The sequence below is a fragment of the Gasterosteus aculeatus genome, chromosome 16, assembly GCF_964276395.1.
Source record: "Gasterosteus aculeatus chromosome 16, fGasAcu3.hap1.1, whole genome shotgun sequence".
Lineage (NCBI taxonomy): Eukaryota > Metazoa > Chordata > Actinopteri > Perciformes > Gasterosteidae > Gasterosteus > Gasterosteus aculeatus.
In genome coordinates, this window is record NC_135704.1 from 17,118,693 (window position 1) to 17,143,936 (window position 25,244).

Below are 25,244 nucleotides of genomic sequence, written 5' to 3' on the forward strand. Positions count from 1 at the left end.
TGACACAAGGACTCATTCACTAACTTGGCTGATGAAGACCATCCTTCGAGACCCTCGGCCGGAATAAGACGGCCTGCGTGCGTGTGGCCTAACACGGGACAAAGCACGTCCCTGTGAAATGTGTGACTCAATCACATGTCAGGATGCGATGAAGGCCAAGTAGCCCCACTCACGGGGACAATCGGATTATTTAAACTAAACCAAACCGAACTAACGTTCAAAAGCAGATAATGTAATAGAGACCAACTTCCTTGTCTAACTGTTTAAATGCTTTTAAAATATCAAAAAGGTACCCGGTGGAACGTTTTTGTTGCTTTCGTAGCACTGTGGAGCATTTCATTTTTTTTAATGTATGGGAGTCATTACACACTTCCCAGGAATCGTGGCTCAGTTACTCAAGATGATCCTTAAGGCCTTGTGAGAAAACGAAATAGTGCAAAGCGTCACACTGTGGGTTTGGAGAGAACCACCAAAAACAACAGAAGTCTGAAGCTGATAGCTCCAAACACTAAGCAGCCTACACCGGAATTTTCTAAATAGATGCGTAAATAGTGCACTTTATGCTTAATATTTTTCTTTTTAACTTTTTTAATATTTAAATTTTTTAACTTTATTCCATTGTTTTACACTAACCCATAGCCTTATTCTACTAACCCATTGCATTAGCATTTCATTTTACTTTATTTTATTACTTGTGCACTGTTGTCTTGTCTGTCTACTGTCGCGCACTAACCGCCGAGACAAATTCCTTGTATGTTTGGCATATTTTGGTAAATAAATGTTTTCTGATTCCTGATTCCATAATAAAAGGGCAAGAATATGTATTTTAAGCAGAATTCACTATGAGAAGAAAGCTCCACATTTCAGTTCAATCCAGCAGGTGTGCGACACAGATTGAGGCTTTGGTTTCACACTTCATTAATAAAGGTTCTATAATCTAGTCACACACTGGTACCTGAAAGGTGACGTCCTTGTCGGCGACGCGCAACGAGACATCTGCGCGGCCCTCACGGTCCGTCGCCCTGGAGACGCTCGTAACGGCGCTGGCAGCTGGCTGACGGCGACCGTCCAGAAGCTCAAATCTCTACGAGAGAGCAGCACGGAACGCACGGAGGCCACAGTGAGCGCCTCCGAGTGACGGGTCGCACGTGTGATGAACGGAGACAACACATCTGGACTTACGCTGAGCACGCCCTCCACAGCGGCGCGTCCATCCTTTCCCAGGATGCTGTTGTAGGGGTAAAGTCTCTGGACCAGCTGCTGGGAGGACAGCATGGGGAAAGCGTTCTGCAACAACACATAAAACAACAGAGGTCTTTTCTCCCGCTCTAAAAAGGGGCCGTCAGGAGGATTCGATGGGCTTTTGTTCTCACCAACACATGGAGCGCAGGGAGCAGGTTGTCCACAGGGAAGTCGGGAAGGCCGAGGTCGGACGATTCCTGCGAGCACAGCGTGGTGGCTAGAGACAGCAGCTGGGACACCCTGAGACAAAGTACACTCCAGGACTTGAGACTTTTAACGGCTCATGATAACGAGTCAAACACTATTGGCAAATTGATTACCTCTCTGCAGCGATGTTTGGTCCAGCTGTGTACAACAGCTCCAACTGGTCCTGAAAAGAAAACCGCATACAGAGACGAGTTCAGCTGCAGGCCGACGATATAAAATCCACACAAGCAGCAAATGATATAATAGAAAAACACAGCGGTAGTTTTTACTGCACGAGCTGCCTGAGAAGATTTACAGGGAATGTTTTTTTCTCAGAATGTCGTTTCAGCAAAGTTTTTCCACAGCGTGTTTTATTTATTATTATTCAAGGCGATGAAAATGAGATGCTGGGAAGAACGAGTTGCTTTTATCTTATCCCTAAAGCACTTTTAACTCTTAGACTGACCTTAAATGGAAGGTAATAGACATCTCTGGCCTGGAAGCGAGAGCGGAGAGGAGGATCCAAGGGGTTACCCTTGTACTTGGGGACGGGGAGGCCGAGAGCGATGACCCGAAAGTCCTCGCTCACCCGGACGATCTTCCAGCTGTCCAGCTCATCTGTGGTGTGATCCTAAAATCGATTTACACATTTCACCTCCGATGCCGTGTTTATGCACATCCTCGTGTATAAAGTACATACACAGTATTCATGGCAACGGCATTTTAACACAAGGGAAGCTCTGTAGGAGTGGTGTGAAAATCCACTGCTCAAGTGTGAAGATTCGGATATTTAAGGCTCAACCGACTGCGGCCTCCCAAGAACAGAGGAGTCTTGAAAAAGGAGCACCGTAATCTATCCATTTCAAAAGCAGAAGGACTTTTAGGCCCGGCGCGCGGCTCCGACCTGCAGCAGCTTGTCGTAGCGCTCGGCCGACATGAGGAAGCGTCCGTCCTCCAGCTGCATCTCCCGGTTCTCCAGCAGGTTGTTGAGCACCGGCAGGACATTTCTCTCCGCCTTCTCCAGGCCCTCCAGGACCAGGACCCGGCCTTTGGTCGCCGCCCTCACGGCACACTGGGGACACGAGCACGAGGAGCCCAATCAATACCCCAGAAAGAATCAGAGATGTGGCGGGAAGACTAAACAATCAGAAGGAGAAATCTGCTGCTCCATTGTCCAGCGCGACCTCTGGCCCTGCGTGCAGAAAGAGCGATGTGACTGAGACTTCAGTTCTTACCGCTCTCACGATAAAAAGAGCTCGCCATTAAAGCCTTCCTGAGGATGTCCTCAGCTTATTGTGTTCAGAACATCCTCCAAACCAAACTCGCAGCGTCTTTCGGAATGTTCTACTCGGTTTCACCAGCGCGTGTGTGCGTTTTGTGTAGACGCACATTTCTGCAGAAATCAAAAAGCCCGTCTGACGTCAAGAGGCAGGAAACTAGCTGTCTGGTTGCACCGCAGAGCAAGTGGCCATGTAATTAGGTGAGGATGCAAATACGTGGCAGGTTGTGGGGGAAGCACAGCCAGAAAACTATAGTGAGGACCAGATGCTCTATATTTAACTCTTGATCCATTTTCAGCACCAGCACTATAATCAGATAATTGTTAAAAATGTAAGTGACGCAGGGTGGTGAGCGAGACGGAGGGGGAGGTTCGGGGAGGGCACAGACGGGCCTTGTTCTCTGACAGACACGGAGTGTGTAAAAACCTCCCCAGAAAATTTTGGGAGATGAGATTTTAGATAGTTGTATAAATAGAGTAGTGAAGGGATTAGGAGCATGCGTGTGCAGAGTGAAAGGTCCACAGTGATATATGAAGCTTTGCACATTTGAGTGTCATTTAGTGTTCTGTGCAAATAAGACCTAGACTGAATGAGTTCAGGTGAGCTTTTAAAACAAAAATCCAACCCAGCTGGCATTAAAAGCAGAATATATAGATTAGATAGATTCTATTGTATTTTCCAAAGTGAGGGGTCTAGTTAAATGGGAAGTAAACATCCCAAATGAAATGTGATGCTGCGGTCTCACACACACACACACACACACACACACACACACACACACACACACACACAGAGTAATTAACTATTTCTGGCACACGCACGGACGTGCTTTTCATCACAGATTTAAGCTTTCACATTTGTTCCCTGCAGCCGTTTGTTAAACGCTACGCTGATGATATGTTAAGGTCTTTATCCAGATTCACTTCAGGTCACATGATCAACCATGTGTACGGCCAAAATACCTGGTTGCCGGTGCAAATTTCGTTTCTGCCGTTGCTTTAATAAACCAGACACTTCTTCACCGGGCCCAACGCGCTCCAGTTCTGTTCATGGAGGTTTGTCCATGACGTCCTCAAACAGTGTCCACGGAGCCGTTGTGAAGTGGGGGGCTGGTTTTAAAGAAGACTGTCGCTACACGTGACCGTCATGGTACCCAGAAAGTGTAACCAATTAGTTTATTCCTTTTGAGGATAACTCAGCGGAGGCTTACTATTGGGGGTCGGGGGGGGCACCACGGTTGAGAAGCTTAACAGGGTCTTGGTTGAAGTGTGGTGTGATTGAGTCAAACGGCCCCACATACCACTCGAAAATATAACATGCATAAAAGAAAGAATGAGAACTAAAGAGACGAGAGTGAAGTGGGCGAATGGGGGGGCGAGGAGCACAGTAGGCACAGGGGCGGTTTGAATGTAGGGCTCCAAATGAGCACAGAGCCCTGAGGAATACCGCCACGTCCTAGTTAACACACAAACACCTCCCACGACACCCAAACCGTTCTCCGAGAGGGCCGCTCGCTGAGTCGCACCCACGCGCGCCTTCGATCCATCGCGCGAAATGAGGCTGAAGCGCCGTAATGTGCACGTTTACTCGGTAATCCCACAGGCGCTTACCAACACACACAAAAATCCAGTGGTGAGAAAAGACGCACCTCCTTAGACGGCACGGGATTCCATCTGATTTGAGGAGGACCAGAAATAAGCAAAACCTATCAGAGGCGCCAATAATGCTGCATCTGTTCATGAGCCGTTTCCATGGAAACAATGGACACCTGCTTTCATTTTGAGGGGGTGGGAGGTAGATGATCCTCAGGGAGTCGGCTGGTTGTCCCCTTGCCACAGGAAACAGGATTAAGTATTGATATGTCACCGTATGAAATCCTTCAGAGCATTTAGAACCGCGGGCACACGGACACGGATATCTGGTGTCGGGCCGATGCTGGATCGAGTGTCGGTGCCGGTTTTAATTAAATTTGCAGTATTTTAACACCACGATACCAACTACCCAATATTTAATCAAGGTGTGAGCAGTGTGTCTTATTATATGACACCACATCCCAGGTCTTTGCCTGTCCTACCAGCCCCATTTATGAGCTTCAATGTGATGTCTTTTCACAAACCGTGTGTCCATTTCCAGAAGAATAAAGCACACTGCTGGGTTATTAAACAACATTTATATAAATAAATATGGTAGTTTCATTAAAAGAACCTCACCGGTTTCATAGTATATACATATATCAAATATATATTATATATACTAATTATAATATATATATTATATATACATATATGACATTGTGCTGCTCCCGAAGGCTTATGAGTAAAGTCTTAAGGAAAACTGTGCGTAGGACACATTTGGAAAAAAAGTCCTGTTTCCATGGCGCTTGTGTTTGAACTGTTCTGCATCTCAATTATTTTTACACGCATAAAGCCGTGTGCTAATTAGCACTACTGATGTCAATGATCTCATTTCAACATCCTTTGTCACTGCTGCCTCCTGGAAGGTTTAACGTCCAGGCTCATTTGTATTTTGTTTTTTGTTGACCATAATTGTTTGTTCCTTACCAGTGAGAAATTAATGGGGATGAATGGAGAAAAGCAAGTTCTCCTTAGAGAAACCAGTCGGAGTAACGAGGCACTGCTGGTTTCCATGGTTATTTGACTTACAATGCGTAGGGGAGCACGTTTGCATAAACCTTGATCAATGAAAAGAGGGCATGGAAAAGAACAAAGCAGTTTGTGCATCGCTGTAACAGATTAATGGAAACTTTTAGTATTGGTCATGTTACCTTTAGCAGTGTCACACACAGCCAGAACCTTAGAAGGGTTCTGAATTAAAAATGCATGTTATTTTATTTTATTTAAACACAAAATTGAAAAAAAAGGTTCTAATGGTCTTTGTAAAGCCGATGTCATGTCTAAATTAGAAAAATGTCTTATTTAAACCCTCTCCGTTTGTTGTATGGAGCAGGAAATGATGTTTGTACAAGTATATTCCGAAATTTGCAAGAAGCAGTGCCGGAAACGTCACAAGTCTACCACAGGGGCAACACATACCAACAGACCTTCACACTCAAAAAACATGTAGGTTTATCATAGTTTATCACATTTAATGTTGTTGTGCCAACGAAATACATATTTCTAGTGTGGCAAATAACTGGAAAAGCAGATTTTACATCAACTTTACATTGAAACCCTGAATGAATTTAAAAGGAATACTAAACGCTCAGAGTGGAGCTACCTGGTCTATGTAGAAGGCCGTCCCCGAGCGGATCTCTCGCCTCTGTTTCAGGTCGGTTTCCGTGGTGTCTCTGGACAGAGCGACATACTCTACTTCCCGTTTGGTCAACTCCTGGTCCGCAGAGAAGAGAAAGAGCTTTTCAGGCCAAAAATATATCATCTACATCTCCAGAAGGAACTGCAAATTATCTACAATAATGGAAATATAAAATATACAGATCAATAACATTGAAATAAACATTGAAATCATTTTACATCAAGTCCATTTCTGGTGTAATTAGTTGTCACGTATCTTGCCTGCATCCTGTATTTACTCACAAGGTACTGCATTGCTATGGATCGTCTCAGCGGTCCGGGGGGACCGATGAGAAACACATCCTGCCCCAGGAGGTCTTTCTGCATGATCCATCGTAGGTGCTGAACCACCGTCTGGGGTAAGGAGTCTGAAACTAGCAACGCCAAACAAACGCAAAGCTGGAGTCACTTTAATCTTTTACCCGTCATTCTTCTTTTTTAATGCAAATGTATTTAGATCCCTTTTAAGAGAGGATATTACATACTGTGTTTGACTGGAACAAGCTCAGGATTCCGGGGTGTTTTGAGTTTGTAGGCGATCTCCCCGATCGTCACGGTGTCGCCTGCAAACATCAGGGTAAACAACACAAGAGACGGTCTTTCGCAGACAACGCTAGTTTTCTATATGAGCGGTTTGCATTGAGATACACAGAGCTAACTTCAACTCCGCTGTAGGACAAGCACTGGTGTAAACAATAAAATGATTGATGGCTTCACTCTATTTAGCGGCTTTCTCTTTCAAGAACCAGGCCCTTTTCACAGCAGACAAACTCTCTCATTGTAGGAAAGGCACAGGTGTTACTAGCAGCAGTAACTGGGGCTCCGCTCTGTTCTATGCACGGTGGCTCATTGTCACACATCGGTAACGACATGAAGAGGGGCTTACAGTCCAAAACCGGACATTGAACAAAAGTACCCGCAATGTGTGGACTGATTTGAGTCCGGTTTACGTAATCGATACACCTGATGGTCCAGTGTTCTTATGCAGCGGTCCACTTTAAATCACGTGGGATACTGTGATCCAGACCAATACGTTCGCGCATTTGGGTGGAGTCAGATAACAGTAAACATTGATGGAGACTATGCGAGTACATTCAGCTAAGGACCCAAACGAGAGGCCGTGCCCACCTTTACTTATTTGGCCAACTTGTTCAAGACTTTTGTCTTTGCGTGAACTTTACTTGACCTCTACGGAAGCCCAGTAGGCTTGACTGATTTGGTGAGTTCATTCAAACCATGGTGTCCGTGGATAATGAATCGACGCCTACCCGGCTGTCACCTTTGACCCACTAGCTAGCTATGCTAGCCGCACACTTGTCATTTCATCCCGCCACAAGCTGGGCTGAACACCAGCAATGCGCCAGCGAACACACACACACACTCAAAGCGCAGAGACGTAACGATTCGGAGCTAATTGTGTATCACTTAGCAGCCACTCACGTCAGAGACGACATGAACTCGTGTGTGACTCGGAATAGCTAACGGTAGCTATTAAAGTTAGCCATTGACGTTAGCTATTAACGTCAGCTCCCTCAGACTGAAAACGGCGTCCACTCTTTTTCTTTCGCCCGCGGCGCCTTTAGCGACACAACGTGTCACGGACGTCACGGCTCACCTGAAGCGGTGTTGAGAAGTTTGACCTCATGAGTTCTCCACTTCCAGCCGTCTCTTCCCAGAACAGACCCCAAAATGTTCCGCACTCTGCGGGCAGCGACGGCCGCCGACGTGCCGCTACACAACACCTGGGTGTGCATCGTTAAAGTGTCGCCATCTAAAACCTACGGTCAATAATAAAACCCTCGCGCCACGTCCTGACCGGCCCTTTGCCCATTGCATGACGTTATGTCAGCGCATCTCGTAGGAGTCGGAAGATAATAGTAGCGGGACAAATAGGTCCGCGGCTAAAGTCTTCCGTAGTGGTTTAATTTCGGTTGACTTCGGATAGTTCCGCCCAAGTATTTACAATATTAATAACAACGTAATGCGACTCTAACGGTTGTTAGGTTGCTTCCCCATCGTTAATAAAATAGAACATTTGGAAGAATACGATTTTGATGACAGTTTTGTGGGTGTAGATTGTAGATTGTGATTGAATGTGTTCACACAATCTCATAAGCATAACATAATAAGAATATCATTGTAAAATTACATCCGATTATATTTGTTTATATTTGACAGAAATCTTTCTCCCAATGATTTAGTCCAAGTAGTAACAATGGTAACATGTAAAAGTAAATAAATATGTATATTAATTTCTATCCCTTCTAACTCAGAGCATATCATAAAATGAAGCCATAGACTATGTGTCTCGTATAGGATAGAATATGTTCAAAAATCCAATCCAATCAAATATTCCTTATTGCTTCTCAAGCTCCACCCCTGCTAATGTATTATTAATATTATTATTGGCTTATCATTTTGATTTATGTACAGCACATTTGAGAACAAAAACAATGTGTTTGTGTGACTTCCAGTAAAGTGCTCAGTGAATAGAGTAAATCACATCTCCATTTCAATCAAACTACAGGATCTAAGATCCCGTTAAATGGATTAGCACAAGCACTACCTATCAATCGATGACGTAATTCAATCGACACTTACAAATACACTCGCTCACGTGCACGTGCCACGCGCTCATCTAGTAACGCGCGCGCACGCACGCACGAAAAAAAGTGGAGTTTTGTTTCGTGCGTGCGCGCGCGTTACATCCCCGCCCGCGCCGTGACAAAAGCGTGCGCGTTTTAAGCGCCGCTGACATCCGTCACGTGGAGCGCGCCGGTAGAAAGGCTCGCGCCCCCCCCCCGGGAGAGACGCGCAGCACAGCGGCGGAGGGACCGGAGCGCAGCGGACGGGGAGGAGAATTCAAATCCCGGCTCTTGTGCGCGCGTGTGAGCGGTGTTCCGGCGGCGAGGCAGGTCGAGAGTCGCCTCCACCGTCCACCCGAACCCCCCGCTCGGCGTGTTTCCCCCCCCTCCCCGGGTCGGAGAGAAAGCGGTCTGGGACCATGGAGGACGTCTACCATTACACCCGCAGCCCGGCCTGGGAGGAACTGGTTAGTAGCGCTCAACAATGGATACTTTTCTTTTCCCTCTCCCCCATTTTACTACGAGTCCGCGAAGCTTCGGCCACAGAAAAGGGAGACGCCTCATTACGGTCTAATAGCGAGTTTCCGCGCGTATTTTGCACACTTTGGAGGTGTTTCGTCCTCCGTAATGTGGCGCGTTTCCCTCCCCGCTGCTGCTGTGATTTGCGGGGACCGAAACCGCTTTCATTGCATGGCGTCTTCATGTTGTTATTCATGTCAAATAATAAAGTCAAATGCACTAACAACGCGATTCCGCGGACTTTTTGGACATTTCGTGTTAACGTTTATTATAAGACGAGTAAAAAGGGGCGGACTTTCCTTAATTTGATGGGATATAATTTGATGAAAATACCGTAAATGACGCTGTGCATTTGTTTGGTGTACAAACCCATCGTCGTCTTGCCCAATGCATGTTTAATTTATTTGAAACCGTCGCGTAACATTAATTGTCGCTCAGTTATCGCTCAGAATTATATATGTGTGTGTGTGTATATATACGATAGATGTCACAAATAAGAGAATAGGTAAATAAATAGGAATTAGGGCGTGTATTATGATTAATAAAGTGTGCACCGTTTTGTGGTTGATGAAAACATTACTAATAACAAAGTTTATTTGAGAAATAAAATAAGATGAGTTAGTAACTCGTTTGGTGTATTACTGCGTTACTAATTATAAGCTCGGGTGCGGTGTTGGTGTTAAGCAGCCGCTGGGATCTGCCGTCCGGTCCCCGCGGTGTGCGAGGCGGTCTTCAGCCTCGGTCCGTGCCGGCTGGACGCGCAACTGTCCGCCGGAGGGACTGGAGGGAGTGTGTGTGTGTGTGTGTGTGAGTGTGTGGAGCCCATCCCCACTGTGCCGCGACATGCTACGTCCCCTATGCATCCGCACAGCCCACAAACACACACACACACACACACGCACTGCAGAAACCCCCCCACAGCCGCCTCCGTGGTCAGCGAGAGATGACGGCGAAGAAAGACGCTTCGCAGCCGCCGAGCGGCTCTCGCCTCCCGGGGAGGAAGGGAGCGGCGCAGCGGGCCCAGGCTTACCCCGATCGCTTCTGTGTCTCCCCTCGGCAGGAACCGGAGAAAGGGCCGGCGTCCGCGGCGGGGATCCACGCCCATGCGGTGGGGCCCGTCGCCGGCCCCGGTGCCGCGGACGAGTCGTCCGACAGCGACGCGGAGCAGGAAGGCGCCCAGAAACTCATCCGGAAAGTGTCCACCTCGGGACAGATCAGGAGCAAGGTGAGAGACCGCCTGTCTCCGTGTCTGTCTCGGACTCACTGGAAATGGCTGTTTGAGGGACCTACCTGCAGGGCTTTGGCAGTGTTGTGTGTGTGTTACGGGGGGGGGGGGGGGGGGGGGGGTTGCCTCTCAGTATCGGTGGTCTTTGAGCCTACTGGTCTGTCCTGCGGGTTTACGCAGCAAAGAGGGAAAAAAAAGCCCACAACTTAAATCGTTTTTAGATGTTGTTTTGGGGGAAAAGTGTAACGCAAGAAACCTGTTGCACCGTAATCTCTTAAAGTTTAAATTTGGACCTACAAAGTAGAACTTATTTGATGTTTCTTTAAATAAGAACACATATTTCTTCCTTTCTTTGTGTAAAAAGTGTTTTTAAATCAGCTCGGATGATGAGTAGTTCCTGCGTTCGACCCGCACAACTTCTGTCTTGGCCCACTTATCCTTTACACTTTAAATGTGTGCCGACCTCCTCACACCAATAGATCCACTTAATTATTGACTGCCCCGCGCTATACCCCGTCTGCATTATTCAGCATGGAGGTATATTTAGATACTGCTCGGGTCTGGAATGTCCGGCTCATACCCTTTCGTTTGAAAAATCCCCCCACCCTTTGGTGGTGTTTCCTAATGACCTATCCCGCATGGCTGATCATTCTTCTTCTTCTTCTAATGCGTTTATTGGCAGTTTTGTCAACAACTTGAAAAATGAATTAATAAATTAGAAATATCCACACAAAGCCTAAATTGAAACCAGCAAACTTGATATATGATCAATAATAGATATACTAAATCTGCGATAGTTGTATATCTGTCCTTTGACAGTCACAGCATTATTATGTTCTACTCAGTCAAGCCCACCCTGACGACGGCTGATATAATACAGAAGTGTAAACACAGATCAGCTGATGTTTGTTTGCATGAGAGTCAGGTTGGATGCGTGCACCTGGGGGGGGGACGCTGACCGAGACTTTAACCTGACGCACCATAAGCAACCGGATTCATGTCGCACATGCAACAGGCAATGCTGCTGAACACCTCCACTGGGGCTGTTTCAGTGTCTTTAAAAGCTATCGGAGTTGACGCTTGGGTCAGCGGGTTTTTTGTCTGTGTGTGTGTGTGTGTGTGTGTGTGTGTGTGTGTGTGCGGTGAGCTACTAATGGATCATGCAGGCACTGACTCACTGAGTGTTGTTCCACTGGGTTGTTTGCTCAGTGTGTGTGTGTGTGCGCGTGTGTGTTTGGACACGCATGTACACGCTTGACCATCACACTGTCCGTGTTCATCCCTCTCCGTCCGCCATCTCTCTGCTCCTCTGGTTGCCGCAGACAACCACATCTTCCGCCCCCCGATTGGGCGCCGCCACCCTCTCCGCCGCCAGGCAGCTGGTTCCGGTGAACCACAGTCGGTGTTTTGGCGACTGTGTTATCAGCTCGGGCCTCGCTGCGCTTCCATTTAGTGTTTGTGAGTTCTGGGTAAAGATGTCAGTAAAAACAAGCAGACCAGGAGTGGGAAGCAACAACCTGCCAGTTTGCAGGAATGTCCGAGTTATCGGCTGATTTATTGCAGATCAAATATTGCTAATGGGGGCTGGTCGTTCACTTGCAGTTTGTCAGAAATAGGTATGTCATTTTATCACTATCAATATTAACATTATTAATAATATTGTTGAAAAGTTGTATTTTGTGAAAATGTGGCAGAAACAAACTGTAACACAGTACAACTCTATTTGTAGCTAACATTTCATCTTTGATAGCCACTTAAGAACCCATCATGGAAAATCTATATATTGGCAGCTGTGAATGGTGGTTGCTGTTGTTGTTGTTGTTGTTGTTGTGTGGGCGGAAGCTGAGATGAGATATCGGGCATGATTCATCCCTGCCCCGTCTTCTCCTCTCAGACAGAAAATAATGGGATCCGACCACACGTTGAGGGAATTTGACGCCCAATCTTTCGGGCACCAAACACTGTCCTTTCTCTCTCTGCTCCAACAAACAAATCAATAAATGCACTTCACTCATTGTTATAAATGCATTTTAGCCATAAGGAAACACGCAAAAGCATCCGGTGGAATCGGACTACATGGTGCTCAAATGTATGAGACGGAATAGTCTTTTCCTGTCATCTCTCGACTCAGCGCCCCCCCCTCATCTGCCTCTTCGGGATGCGCCGCTGCCGCTGAGGAGAGCTTAAGAAACGTGGCAGCGTTTTGGGAGAAGAACACAACATCCACACACTGATCATTGCCCGTAGAAACCTCCAATAAGTGAGCCAAAGTAGAAACATGTTCCCAGAGCCTCCCTCAAAGTGTCGGCGTCTCTGCCCACGCCGATGACTCGTCCTTCCTTCTGAGACAGCGTAGGCAAACACTTGTTTCCTCCTATTTTTCCTCTCTGTGCCTGAATGATTGCGCTGAAAAGAAACTGTACTGAAACAGGAAGATTTTCCACATGCTGATGGTTTGAAGGACTGAGACTGGAGGAAACACGGCTGTATGAGGGGATCTCGACTTCCCCGCCTACTGCCTCGCAGAGATAGTAGCTGTGCATAATTATGTAGCATCATCCAACGCGGCGCTGAAGCGATGTGAAGTGGCCTCCTCACTCCGTCCGAAGCCGTAGCTGAATCCAATTAAGGTAATTGTGTGTAAATTGCTGGCCTCGGCAACGTTGCTGTAAATCCCTTCTGCCCGCTTGACACGTGTATAACTAACTGTACACGTGGTCCAGTCGCACAAAGGGGACGGCAGACAGCAGAACTACCGCTTCCCAACAACTGGATTGTAATTTTCCCGTCACCGCGGTGGAATCGCAGCAGTAATGTAGCCACAGAGCTACAATTACACCCGACGGAGAGCACAAACGGGCAAAAGACGGCGACGGGAGGGCCAGGAGCGTAGAGAGAGATTCGGCGCTGCAGTCTGTGAAAGACCTGATTGTTGGGGCCCCCACAAGCACTCCGGTCTCACTCGGAAAGGACAAATGAGTCGTGGGTAATGGAGGAATGAGCAGTGGCAGCGCTGTAATCTCAGCAGCCGGCAGCAGCATCCGCCAAAGCTCCGGGGGCAGATAAGCAGGCGGGTCTTCTTCATGGGCCGACGCAATTTCAATCAGTTCGGTCTCATCAGTCACGGGTGGAAGTTGCCAGACGGGGGGGATCAAAGCGTCCTGAGAGACCCCGGTTCTGTAGCAAGAAGGAGTTCCAATGTTGGTAGAGGAAGAAGAGCCGGCATGAGCTCCCTCGGCGGCGCGAGGGGTGGGCCTTTTATTTGGTCCGTCCACTTTTAGCCAGGTCGGCATTCCGACGGGATTCTTCTAGGGTTTCCCCTGTGTTTTAAAATAAATTCACATTTTGGGAAATATGCTTTTTTTTGCTTATCTCTGTCCGTTCGATATATGACGATATAAGGTGATAGTGTCTTCATCTGATTACTAATAATACTGGGGTGAAGCCTCGGCTAACGAACACACAACTATTATTTCCAGGGGCTTATATAGTAAAGGGCACATACTTCCATACTTATTCATTTTCTATTCAGATATCAACTTACTTGTAAAGGGATAGACGAAGTTGGGCGTAGCACTCAGGCCGATGTCAGTAAGACTGGAACCAAGAGCTCTGTCCTCAATGAAGAAAGTCCGCCCACCAGCCCGTCTTGTTTATTTGATCCATACAGTTTTGGAGTCCCAGCCGGTTGCCTGGCAACCTCACGGTGACCAGGAGGCTCCACTAAGTCACCGTGTCCTGCCAAGAATTAGGAACATAACCCCCTGGAAAAAAAACACACACACACACACACACACACACACACACACACACTTAAGTTGTTGTTTTGGATTAAATTCAGTTAACCGCAAACAGAGACGAGACTTAGAACCCAGCAAACGTTGGACAGAGAGATTCAAGCTTAAACAAGAATAACGTCTTTGTATCCACCAGAGGGGTCGCAGACTGTGTGATTCATTTGTTGATTGATGGGATAAACAACAGATTCTGTGATAACAACAATAATCATCGCTCATGTTCCTACTTCACGGAAGGATTAGGAGCTTTTTACATGGGGGCTCACAATCCCGACATTAAGGACAGCAATTAAACCCACCAGAGAAGGAGACGGAATGTCAAGGATTTTATTCTTTTTTTTTTCCGGATTAATTAGATGCCCAGAATTGGTTTGGGCGGCGGCGCCGTCAGTCCAGGGGAGCCCAGTGTTAAGCTCACGTATGACGGGACTCGCTGTGGTGTCGTCGGGGACGGCTCCCTCCTTTTAGTCTCCCGGGGGAGACTCCTGCTCCGCTCTTATCCACCAGCCACAGCTGCTGCGCTCATTTCAAGCGCCTTCACCTTTGTTCATTGTGTAGGTCTGCGTGTGTGTGTGTGTGTGTGTGTGTGTGTGTGTGTGAGTCGGGGAGTGTGAGGTACGCGGGGCTCAGGTTACTCCTTGCTCTCCGGCACAGGACTCGCTCCGCGCCTCACGACTTAGCGGGAGAGAGGAGCGGCGCGCGGAGGCAAGAGGAGCGACTATTTATAGATCACTTCTGGCCTACTTGGCAACAGGAAGGAGATGAAGACAAGGAAAGGAACTATGGAGGCCAAGGAGGGACAAAGAAGAAAATAGGACATCCAACTAGAGCAAAGTCAGTTGGGCACAGAGGGCTGAAACTTTCTATCGGGACACTTTTTGCAAGGAGACTTTAAAGTTAATACAACAGGGTTCGCGCAAGGCTTCATTTCAGCAGTTGTGTTTTCAAAGGTATTAATGTAAAAAATCCAATGTGGTAGTTATGGATCTTTGAGCCATATGAATGATTGAATTGTTCCGGTAGTTGTAGCCTTCTAATGAACATTGAATCTAATATAAAGGCTGTTTGTTTACGATGAGAGGAATTAACAAGTGTGCTTATGCAGTTTAATTTAATACCTACCATGTATAACTTGTGTTTAGTTGTGATTTATCAAATTCTGTATTTCATAGGTTCAAAGATGAGGTCTTTTGTGAATTGTTATCATCTTTTAAAAGTGGGAATTAGAATGTAAACCCCAAATGTGTAAATAAAACTATCCCATTGTCATATTGTAATCTCTCATACCATGATCAAAACCTAAAATAGATTTTAAAAAGTCACAATGTTTATTGATTGCCCTCATTATGAAGAAAATTATTCTCTAAACAGGGCCTGAGCCCATTAGGGCCCGTTCAGTAATCCATCAACTCTTAAACCCCCGATATTCCCTTACTAGCCAACAGGTTTAAATGAGAAAATGGCCGTGTGTCATGTGGCTGTATTTCAGTCCCACTTTGATTGTTGCGGAGAAGCAGCTCAAAGTCCTTATAGGGTAGTGAGTATTTAGGTATTTCACCTTAATCCACCGCAGGAATTTGGTCTCCAGGCCGTACTCGGGGAACGGAAGTGGGGAATTGGCGTAGGTAGAAGGCTGTATCAGAGACACCCTTTATGTCCCAACAGAGAACATTGATTAATGGCCTTTACGGGCCTAATTAGAAGACCTTTAATACACTGAACTTAAAGTAGTATTTACTTTTGAAGATGGACCCACTCAAATTCCAGCGAGGATCTTCTACTTGTCGCCTTTTTAAGGGGCACTCCACTTCAATTCACTACTGACGAGGAGAACTACTCCAATTACAAATGTGACAGCATTTAAAAGTAGTAAAATGAACAAAGGGATATGTGTTAAATAATCCCTATTTGACCTACAAACTGGGGTGAAATGAAAAAAGCTTTCGTGTTACATAAAGGGAAGTCTGCCTCTGAGATTTGTTCCACTGCTCCAAATGCTACTAATTTCTGCTGTAATAATGGGAAATGTACATCAATATCAATATGACATTTACATTTCATCAATTGAAACATGGTCAGGATATTCCAACATATTTTCTTTAATTTAAAAGTATCCTCATTAGCAATGGCGCTTGCTCTATTTTCAACTAATATTCACTCTTATACGAAGAAGGCGGCTCTTCACATTCATTCCCAGTGCATTTGCTTATGTTTAATTAAGTGGGCTTATGAATCCGCCTCGAGGGCCATCGGGAACCAGAACCAACCGTTATACACCAGCAACTATCGCTCATCCTCTCACTTAATTCACTCTTGAACGGTATTTAAATCGGGGACAGTGATCGGAGTGCCTATAGCGCACAGAAGGGAGCTCTCCCAGCGATTGATGGCGTGATAAATGGCGGTGGTTTGCAGAGCGTCATCCGCTGTGCAGCGCCGGTGAGTTGTGCGTACAGTGTGCGGCCGGTGCTAGCAGTGTGTTTAAGTTGACACAGCTGGTGGGCAGGATGTCAGCTTTGGGCCCCTGTCTCTGTTTGTAATTCTCCCCCCAGAGAGCAGCCTTCTTTCGCTATAAATAGCCTCTATATACGCCAATGTGTGTGTGTGTGTGTGTGTGTGTGTGTGTGTGTCTATGCCACACCTCCCCCGTGTGTGCCCATTTCCATCTGTGTGTGTGTGTTTTTATGTGGTTTATCTCGTCCATGTCTGCTGTTCCATGTTCAGTGCATTTGCTCTGTAGGCCTGGTGTGTGTTTTGCGTGTGTTAATGCGTGCAAGATGATTGTGGCCGTAATGATGATGAGTTTGTGTACTCTGCCCTCGTATGGAGAGATGCATGATTTGATTTGATGTGACACACACACACACACACACACACACACACACACACACACACAGGCCCTAAAGGAGATCTTATATCTTAACGGTGGATTTCAGTTTTTCTCTCATTCTTTTGAAGTGGCCTTTTCTTATACATCTGTTTAGGTAAACGTGTGTAAAGTCACTGTGCGGGTGTCCCAGTTGTGGAGTGTGAACACGACTGTGTGTATCTTCTCGTCACTCTTGTCTGACACGAACGTTGTTTTCTTACCGCTGCTTTGCATTGTGGGATATTTGTGCTGTCACAGTGTTTGCATACTGTAATATTTCGCCAATGTGTTTATTTTGGGAATAAAATGCAAACTCCAATCCTGTTTTAGCGTACTACGTAGCCCTTTTGTATACAAAGTGAGACACAACCAACAGCTCAGTTCCTTTGTAGAGATTCGAAGGCCTCGCTCTCACAACGACCATGAAATGTGCCCGATGTGCGGTGGAATATTCATGAAGCCGCCACGATGCGACGCCGGTCTGTTTTTTTTAGACCCTCCAACCTGCGTTAGTCGAGTTCCCTTGAGTTCAACAGGTGGCCGATGGGACGCCGCCCTCGTTCCCTTTTTCCCTCCACACGTCTTCCCCTTTTTCTTTCTTTCTCTCTCTGCGTTCTGTCCATCTTTGTGTCTCCGCTCCACGAGTGAGAGCGATGTGCGTTTGTAGCTCTTCCGAGCAATGACGGGTAGTGTGTGTGTGTGTGTGTGTGTAATGGGTTTGCTTTCTTCTCCCATCTTTGGCCTATTCCTTTTCTCCCATGCATGAAATTGCAGCTCAGATTCACACGCACTCATTTAAACGGTACACGCTTTAAAAAAAGAAAGAAGATCTTAACAGTTTCCTGTAGATAAAAGCCAGAGGGTGGTCCGCTTCGGAGTGAGTCTGACCGACGCTTTGTGTTATTTTCTCATGGAATTTTTCAGCGAGGCCGTCAACGTTGAGCTAAATTCTCGTGTCTCTGTTCCCCGCAGACGAGCATAAAGGAGGGACTGTTGCTAAAGCAGACCAGCTCGTTCCAGAGGTGGAAGAAGCGTTACTTCAAACTGAGGGGCCGAACGCTGTACTACGCCAAGGATGCCAAGGTGAGGTGCAGATGTTGAACGCGCGCCGCACAAATCTCATATCCCCTAATCGCACAAAAGATTTCCTTTAATGTCGGGAGACATTTTGCAGTTCGCAAACGGCGGTGCGCACGCATTGTATAGCATGTTTAGCGAGAACCTTCACTTCCAAGCGTTCGCGAATGAAACAGACACAAACGGCCCCCGTTAGCCAGTCGGTAGAATGAACAAGAGGCCCAATATTTCCAGGTATTTGGCAGAGAAACCTCGCGTGTGACAGCACACCACCAGTAGAGTTTTAAAATAGATAAAAGTGTGACCGGGTCAGTGGTGAAGCCTAATGCGGTTTCCTTGTGCAGAAAGCATCATCACAGGCATGAAAATCCCTGACCTTTCGGGCGAAATTTGCCGTTTTGAAACCAAAATAGGTGACCTGCGTGAATTGTGTGGATTCGACGAGGGGGAGTTGGGTTTCATATTCAGTGCACTGCGAACAGGTGCGCGTGTCAGAAGGGAGCGCGAGATTCAGTGAATTGCGAACAGGGTGAGTGAATTTAATTCAAGCATTTAGTTTCAAGTTAAGTTAGCCAGGAGCTTTGTTGACATAGACTTAGCTAACGTTAGCTAACACAGCAGGAGAGAACGCGACGTTGGCCAGCTAGCTAAAGCTCACGTCACCTCACAAGCAAGGGTCTCTACGTCATAAATAACAAAACGTCTAAAGGGACCGCGATCCCGGAACAGTCGCAATTACGTGTACAACAAAACTAGAACAAAGGTGAATTAGCGCAGTCACAGTCACTACAAGCTAACGCAACCGTTTTTGAGGTGAGGGGACCGACGAGGCAGAAGGTAAAGTGGTCCGATTTGTCGCTCTAAACTACGCAAAAATGTGTCTAAAATTAATTTTAGACTAGTTGTCCATGCAATATAATGCATGACGAGGATTTAATGACTTGTCCCCTATTAGTTGTTGTCAATTCCAGTCCCCCCCCCCTCGTCGGTACGCAAAAAATGATCCCTGGGACAAAACCAGTTGAAAACCCCTAGAGGGGTAATATCCTTCTCACCTTTTTCACCCTTGACCCGCTTTCATGCCTGTCATCTTTGCAAAAAGCCACACATCAATTTCAATGTGCGCACATAACCGTCGAAGCCAGTGTAAAATTAGCAGTTCATTTTTAATAGAATTTTAATACCCAGAAGGGAAACTTACTTAACTACATTACGACAAATAAATAAAACCAGATCTAAAAAGTATTTTAAGGCCATTTTTTTGTGGACTTTTTACGCTTGTTGATCTCTTTGCCTCTAATCTTCCTGGTCCTCAACGTGTGTGTGTGTGTGTGTGTGTGTGTCTGCACGCACACTAGTCTGGCACTGCCCTGGCGCGCTGGCAGGAGCGGGCGCTGCGCCGGGTGTCCAGGAGTCGCGTGTGCTGGCGAGTTCTGTCCGCGTGCTGGACGGGCGCGCGACGCTCCCCCCCACCTCTGGGCGCCAGCGGATCCGAGGAAGGCCTCGTGAGAATTCGGGTCAGCGCAGCGCAGACCGAGTCCAGCCGGTCCAGACCGGCAAAGCGGCTTAACCATTCCCCACCGAACCATTCGCCTAGACGCGCTAGTGCTGCATGGTACCATACTGTCGCTACTGGGCCCAGTCAGGTTGAATATCTGGACATGTTGGACACATGGCGAGACATTTTGTCGATGGATTGAAGGAAAGTCCACTTCATCCGACATGCGTCCTGTTTTACCATACGATGCGCTTTGTGTCGCACACGCATGCGTGCAGCCTGCGCACGCTCTCGATGGCCCTGCTGGGAGAATGAAGACAATAAATGAAGTTCTTTGACTTCTTTTGGCGAGGAACGTCTACGAGTTCTCTCGGTCACGGCCGGACAGGCACGTTCGTCCATTCCCTACATGTCCGTCCACTCGGGTCGCGTCTCCGAGGCGGCCTGGCTGCTCGTGCTGCCCTGTGCTTAGGAAGCCTGACCTCCTCATCGATCCATCGAGGAGGCTACATCTCAGCACGGCACCTCGTCTCCCCCCCCCATCTCCCCTCGGAAACAACGGGAGGCCATTCGTTAAGGCCAAGCGGCATAAAGCCAAGGAGCGAGAGAAGGAGGAGGAGGTGGAGGAGGAGGAGGAGGCGGAGGAGGAGCAGGAGGAGGCGGGAGGCTTGTTGGGATGCAGCCGCTGAGCTAAGCTCTGCTTCCATGGGCAGAAGAGCGTCTGGACGCTTGCCTCTGTCCACCATTGACTGTCAGCTTTCATTACAGCTTCCCTCCAGACAGTGGAGTGCGTGTGTGTGTGTGTGTGTGTGTGTGTGTGTGTGTGTGCGTGTGTGTGCGTGTGCGTGTGAGTTAGAGGGAAGATAAAAACCCCGAAAAAAGTTATCGCCCACATACATGCGCGCACGTGATGCGATGGCATAGAAGCCGAGAGCGCTGTGAAGGGCGTGCAGTGTGTGTGTGTGTGTGTGTGTGTGTGTGTGTGTGTGTGTGTGTGTGTGTGTGTGTGTTGACATGCTGTTCATACTCAGGCCCTCTTGGCTGACACTCTATGCACACATTGACAAGCACTTGTAGGCATATGTGGGACTGCCGAGGCACATGCTCCCTCTACACACACACACACACACACACACACACACACACACACACACACACACACACACACACACACAGCGAGCGTTGGCTGGTGTCCCTCTCCAGCGTGGCCCGGGGAGAGCGTCATTATCCGGGCATTCCCTTGACAGCTGCAGCAGCTCGCTCCTCCCACACAAGCACATCGACACACACACACATACACACACACACACACACACACACACAGAGTCAGAAGGCATTCCCTTGACGGCTCGGCCTTTTTGGCCCGCGGCCCTTTTAAGAGCTCCGCTGGGCGCCGCGAGGACGTCGTCTTCCCGTTGGCGGTCCGTCCGCGTAGAGAATCCAGGGATGCACGTCAGCATTCACTTTCACTCATTCAGGTACGGAGTGAAAACAAAGGAAACGGAGGAGGGGGAGTCCTCGCCACGGGGACCGGCCGCCGGGACTAATCGAGGGACATCGTCAGATATGAATTGGTTGCAGCCAGGGAAACTGGCCTTTTTTAAAAGTAGGAACAAGGCCGTAATATTTCACCTTAAGAACGAGCTGCTCACAAATCTGAACTGAAACGCTCGAGAGGAATTCTGCGTTAGTTTGTGAAATTGGATCTTAGAGAAATATCTTCTGCCAAGAGTCCGAGTTGTGACATTAAATTTCAGATGTGATATTTCCTCATATTGTCTCCTTGACGTGGAGACTGTCATTGATCGGCGTAGCACAGACCTCTGAAGTCATTGTCAGCCTTCCAAATAATGCGGGGAAAGGAAACAGTTGTATTGGGAGATTCTCACATTGCAGATATGTGGGACGCGGTGCATCATTTGAAGATTGCTGGTTACATATTTGATATCAGGATGATATCTGTAGTGTTTGTAAATGCTGCCCTTTGCTTCCATCTGGTGCTGATAAGTTCACCTGTTCGTTTAAGGCCTGCTTGTTCAGACATTCCTCTCACAGCTCTCTTCATGCCTTAATACACGTCAAAAGACTGCCTTGAAAACATTGTCGGAGAGGCTCATTATTCCTTTTCTCCTCTTCTGTGTTCCCCTCTCCGTTCTCTTCTCGGGACTCCTCTCTTCCTCCCCCCCTCCTCTCTTCTGCAGTCCCTGATCTTTGACGAGGTGGACCTGTCGGATGCCAGCGTTGCAGAGTCCAGCACAAAGAACGTCAACAACAGCTTCACAGTGAGTGCATCTCGCAGTCTCGCCTCATCGCGCCGAGCCGGGACGCACTTTGTGCGTTTGCGTTTTTCGTTTTTCGTTAGATCGACAGCCCGGTTCGCCGAAGCGATCGTTTCACGAGGCGTCTAATTATGAGACAACAGTGCAGCTCTCCAAGACAGCCCGAAGGAAGATTTCCCCTTCGATGAAACGATTTCTGCCAAACGGGAAGCTGCACGGTCACATTTCGACGGGGCGCGTGACACCCGGGCGGTGCTTCTCGCGCGGCGCGTTGTCACGCGCTCCTCGTCCGAAGACAGGCGGCGCCGCTGCGAACGCACGGGGGACGAGCATGAGCATCCGAGCTGGGAGGAGGGGGGGGGAGCACCAGCGTAATGAGCAATGTGGACGAAAACAGACAGTGGAAGAGCCAGTGGAGCCCCGTCCTTCCTATAAATGTCCCTCCCCCGGGTGGTGCTATAATAGGAAACAGGGAGGGGGGGGAGGTATGCAGGAGAACTGGGCCCAGAGGAGAGCGCGCCACTATTTTTAGCAGCGCCTTGAAACGCTTCGCTGAGTGCCTGCGCTGGCTTCAGCGTCTGCCATTTTCATAAATAAGATTACAGCGGGCCCGCTGCACGTGCGCGGCGTCGTGACTGCGGCGGGGCCTTTGTTGCCGGGGTTTATGCACGTGGCGCGAGAGAAGAGAGGGTGAGGAAGGAGGGAAATAATTAGCTTAAGAAGTGAACACAAACAAGCAAATCTAAATCCAGGTGAAAGAAGGGGATGACAAAGGTAGGGCATGTTGAATCAATGATAGATGGAGGGGGCTGTGGGGGGCTGCGGGGCCGTTTAAGACACGGCACGCCAGTGCGGTAGAGGAAATCCTGGAGTGATGTCACACCGCCGCTGACTGCACTCGCGCACATGCTCCCCGCGGGGAAAGGAGGAGGAGAGGGGCAGAGCCAGAGTGAGGCGAGAAGCGGGAGAGGCAAGACGGATGCGGATGGGGGAGAGAGAGGAGAAAGGACATGAAGACAGGACAGGCGGGACGGACATCAAACCAGAGGTAACGCCTGGTGCCGAGCGGCTGATCACTTGCGCGCCGACACGCACGCGGATGCAAACCTCCGTGATGCGCCGAGCCGGACGCGGTCACGCACGCCGACAGGCTTCGTCGCTCGGGCTCTGTGGTCACGATTGAGGGAGAGAGGGGGGGGGGGGGGGGGGCAGGGGGAAGGGGAGGGGGAGGGGGAGGGGGCGGCTGCAGAGGTTGCATTGAAGGGCTTTGCTCCGAGCGTGCAGACCCATCAGGTCGAGGGATGCTGCCGGCCTCCTCCACCCATGGTGGTGTGAGAGGTGGTGCTCATCGGTGTAGGAGCTCTGCAGATGTCGGCTTAGTGTAACGAGGTGGGCTGCTAAGGGGGGGGGGTCTGGACTTCTAGGAGGGGATTAGAGAAGTTATTCTTAGTTCATTCAATATGAATATATGCATTATATATATATATATATATATATATTTATATAAATCATCATGTACACGTTCATTGTAGAGATTCTTGGTTGAAGGTTTTTTCTGGAAAAGACCGAGAACCTCTGGATAAAAAACCTTATCGTTTCCCTCTTGTTTATTTCTACTGCACTGCATAGTGTAGAGAGGCAACTACTGTAGATATTCCGCCTGCAACCATTTGCCCAATATTTTTTTCCGTATTCATTGAACAGGGAAAATAACGCTACCTGTTGTTATATGAGAAGTGCGACGATCCATTTCATTTTTTCAGGGAGAGCTAGAACATGAATCCAGCAGTGTGAGGATGGAAACAGCTGTGCATGTGCATGCATGTTTTATTTATGACTGCATTGACACAGATGGGGAAAGGGAATGTAGGCGGTCCCATCTAGCTCTGTGAGGGAGACTCGCTTGAAATACACAAAAAGCGGGACGCGTGGAGACTCAAATCGGGGAGAGGAGGAGGTCAGCTGCTCAAAATCCGTTTCCGCCGCCTCTGCTGTTGTGCTGCAGATCCCAGTGGGATGCAGGATCTGTGCACGGCTCCCACCGTTCCTCCGCCTGTGTGTGTGTGTGAGTGTTGGTAAACAGTGACTGGTGGTCCCTCATTATCGGTTCAGCTTTGGTGGTTGCCCCTTCACCAAAAAATAAGAGCCGATGAGGCTTATAATTAAATGTTCCCATCATTTAGAGAAGAGGATGTTGATCAAAGAGGCCACTTGTCACTTGTCATTACGCGCACACACACACACACACACACATCTGATATATTCAGCTCTGAAGGTCAGTCATCAAGAGAGGTTTTCCACCCTTGAGGGATGCCTCGAGCCATTTTTGGAAACAGCCGTTCCTGTTTCCCCTGGCAACCAATTTCATCACTATCCCCGTTCCAGACACGAGACACACACATAGAAAGACACACAGCGATCTGCGTCCAGAGGGATCAATTTGTGTACGTTTGCAAACGCACACATACACATCATTTGTGGCAAGTGGAAATCTGTATTTTCGTTAACAATCCGACCGAAACATGCAATTCTCGTAAAAAGAAGAGCGAGCCAGAGAAGGGAGGAGTCAGTTTCAGTAATTTGGGAGTTGCTGTTTCCACTCATCCAAAAACAAGGAGGAAGAATGCTAATGTGATTAGCAACAATATCAAGGGAGGGTACGGAAAGGGCAATAATCACACCCACGGAGACCCCTGTCGCCCCTGTTCATGTAGCCTTTTTCTTCTTATTATCACTTTTGATTGTACTGGAGTTCTAGTATTTAAGTAGCAGTGAGAAAGACGCTTAAGGATCGACTTTGTCACCCTCAGATTAGTCAGCGTGGGTTCGTCAATAGAAGCTCTATGCGTTGTTGGGGGAAAAAATGCTGCATTTAGCAAAAGCGCCGGCCGGCGGTTGTTCGCAGAGGGATTCCCACAGAGCCACCTCTGTTCGCCTCGCGAGCCGTGACCAGAGGGGAGAAGAATCCGCGCACTCCGACGACCCCGCAGGACGCGAGCGAGGCGTTTATGTTTTGTGGCTCAGACGCGATACTTTTCTCTGTAAAAACAGCGAGTTCATGATGCACATGAGTTCGGTCTGATGGCGTGGCTGCAAACCAGACGCTTGTTTTGACTTGTTTTTAGCAGATGTATCCTAAACGCCCCAACGTGCACAACGCACTCATGCACGCTGCACAAACACACGCACACCTGCTGAAGCCTCAGGTGCTGCCGGCCTAAACGGGCGGGTGAGAAGAAGAGAGGCAGAGTCTCCCTTCCACGATTTACTTTGTCACCGAATCCCTCACAGGAAGGAGAATACAATTTCCTTTCCACTCGTTCACTCCATTTGTCGTTGACTAATGGATGCACGTTTGTTCTGCAGGATGTGTGGA

General features: G+C 48.1%; 2 protein-coding genes across 15 annotated transcripts in view; one reads left to right on the forward strand and one right to left on the reverse strand.

The window, feature by feature from the left end:
* vwa8 (von Willebrand factor A domain containing 8) overlaps window positions 1-10,285 on the reverse strand; it is a 40,271-nt gene extending 29,986 nt beyond the window's left edge. The window contains exons 1-10 of one of the 2 annotated variants that reach the window (XM_078090494.1): window positions 10,154-10,285; window positions 6,505-6,582; window positions 6,263-6,393; window positions 5,946-6,056; window positions 2,333-2,500; window positions 1,895-2,059; window positions 1,563-1,612; window positions 1,374-1,482; window positions 1,183-1,287; window positions 956-1,084 (exon numbers count right to left, since the gene is read on the reverse strand). In XM_078090494.1, coding sequence (XP_077946620.1) covers window positions 956-1,084; window positions 1,183-1,287; window positions 1,374-1,482; window positions 1,563-1,612; window positions 1,895-2,059; window positions 2,333-2,500; window positions 5,946-6,056; window positions 6,263-6,346 — 921 coding nt within the window. In that variant the 5' untranslated portion in view covers window positions 6,347-6,393; window positions 6,505-6,582; window positions 10,154-10,285. Of the gene's footprint in view, window positions 1-955; window positions 1,085-1,182; window positions 1,288-1,373; window positions 1,483-1,562; window positions 1,613-1,894; window positions 2,060-2,332; window positions 2,501-5,945; window positions 6,057-6,262; window positions 6,394-6,504; window positions 6,583-7,634; window positions 7,943-10,153 lie in introns of those variants that run through there. The other variant, XM_078090493.1, reaches the window with a different exon arrangement.
* The window catches only part of dgkh (diacylglycerol kinase, eta), a 39,936-nt gene continuing 23,414 nt past the window's right edge, over window positions 8,723-25,244 (forward strand). For 2 of the 13 annotated variants that reach the window (XM_078090502.1, XM_078090498.1), the window contains exons 1-4: window positions 10,005-10,348; window positions 17,987-18,097; window positions 19,450-19,608; window positions 21,791-21,871. In XM_078090502.1, coding sequence (XP_077946628.1) covers window positions 10,067-10,348; window positions 17,987-18,097; window positions 19,450-19,608; window positions 21,791-21,871 — 633 coding nt within the window. In that variant the 5' untranslated portion in view covers window positions 10,005-10,066. Of the gene's footprint in view, window positions 9,072-10,003; window positions 10,349-17,986; window positions 18,098-19,449; window positions 19,609-21,790; window positions 21,872-22,682; window positions 22,917-25,244 lie in introns of those variants that run through there. The other 11 variants (XM_078090497.1, XM_078090500.1, XM_040201574.2 and 8 more) reach the window with 9 other exon arrangements.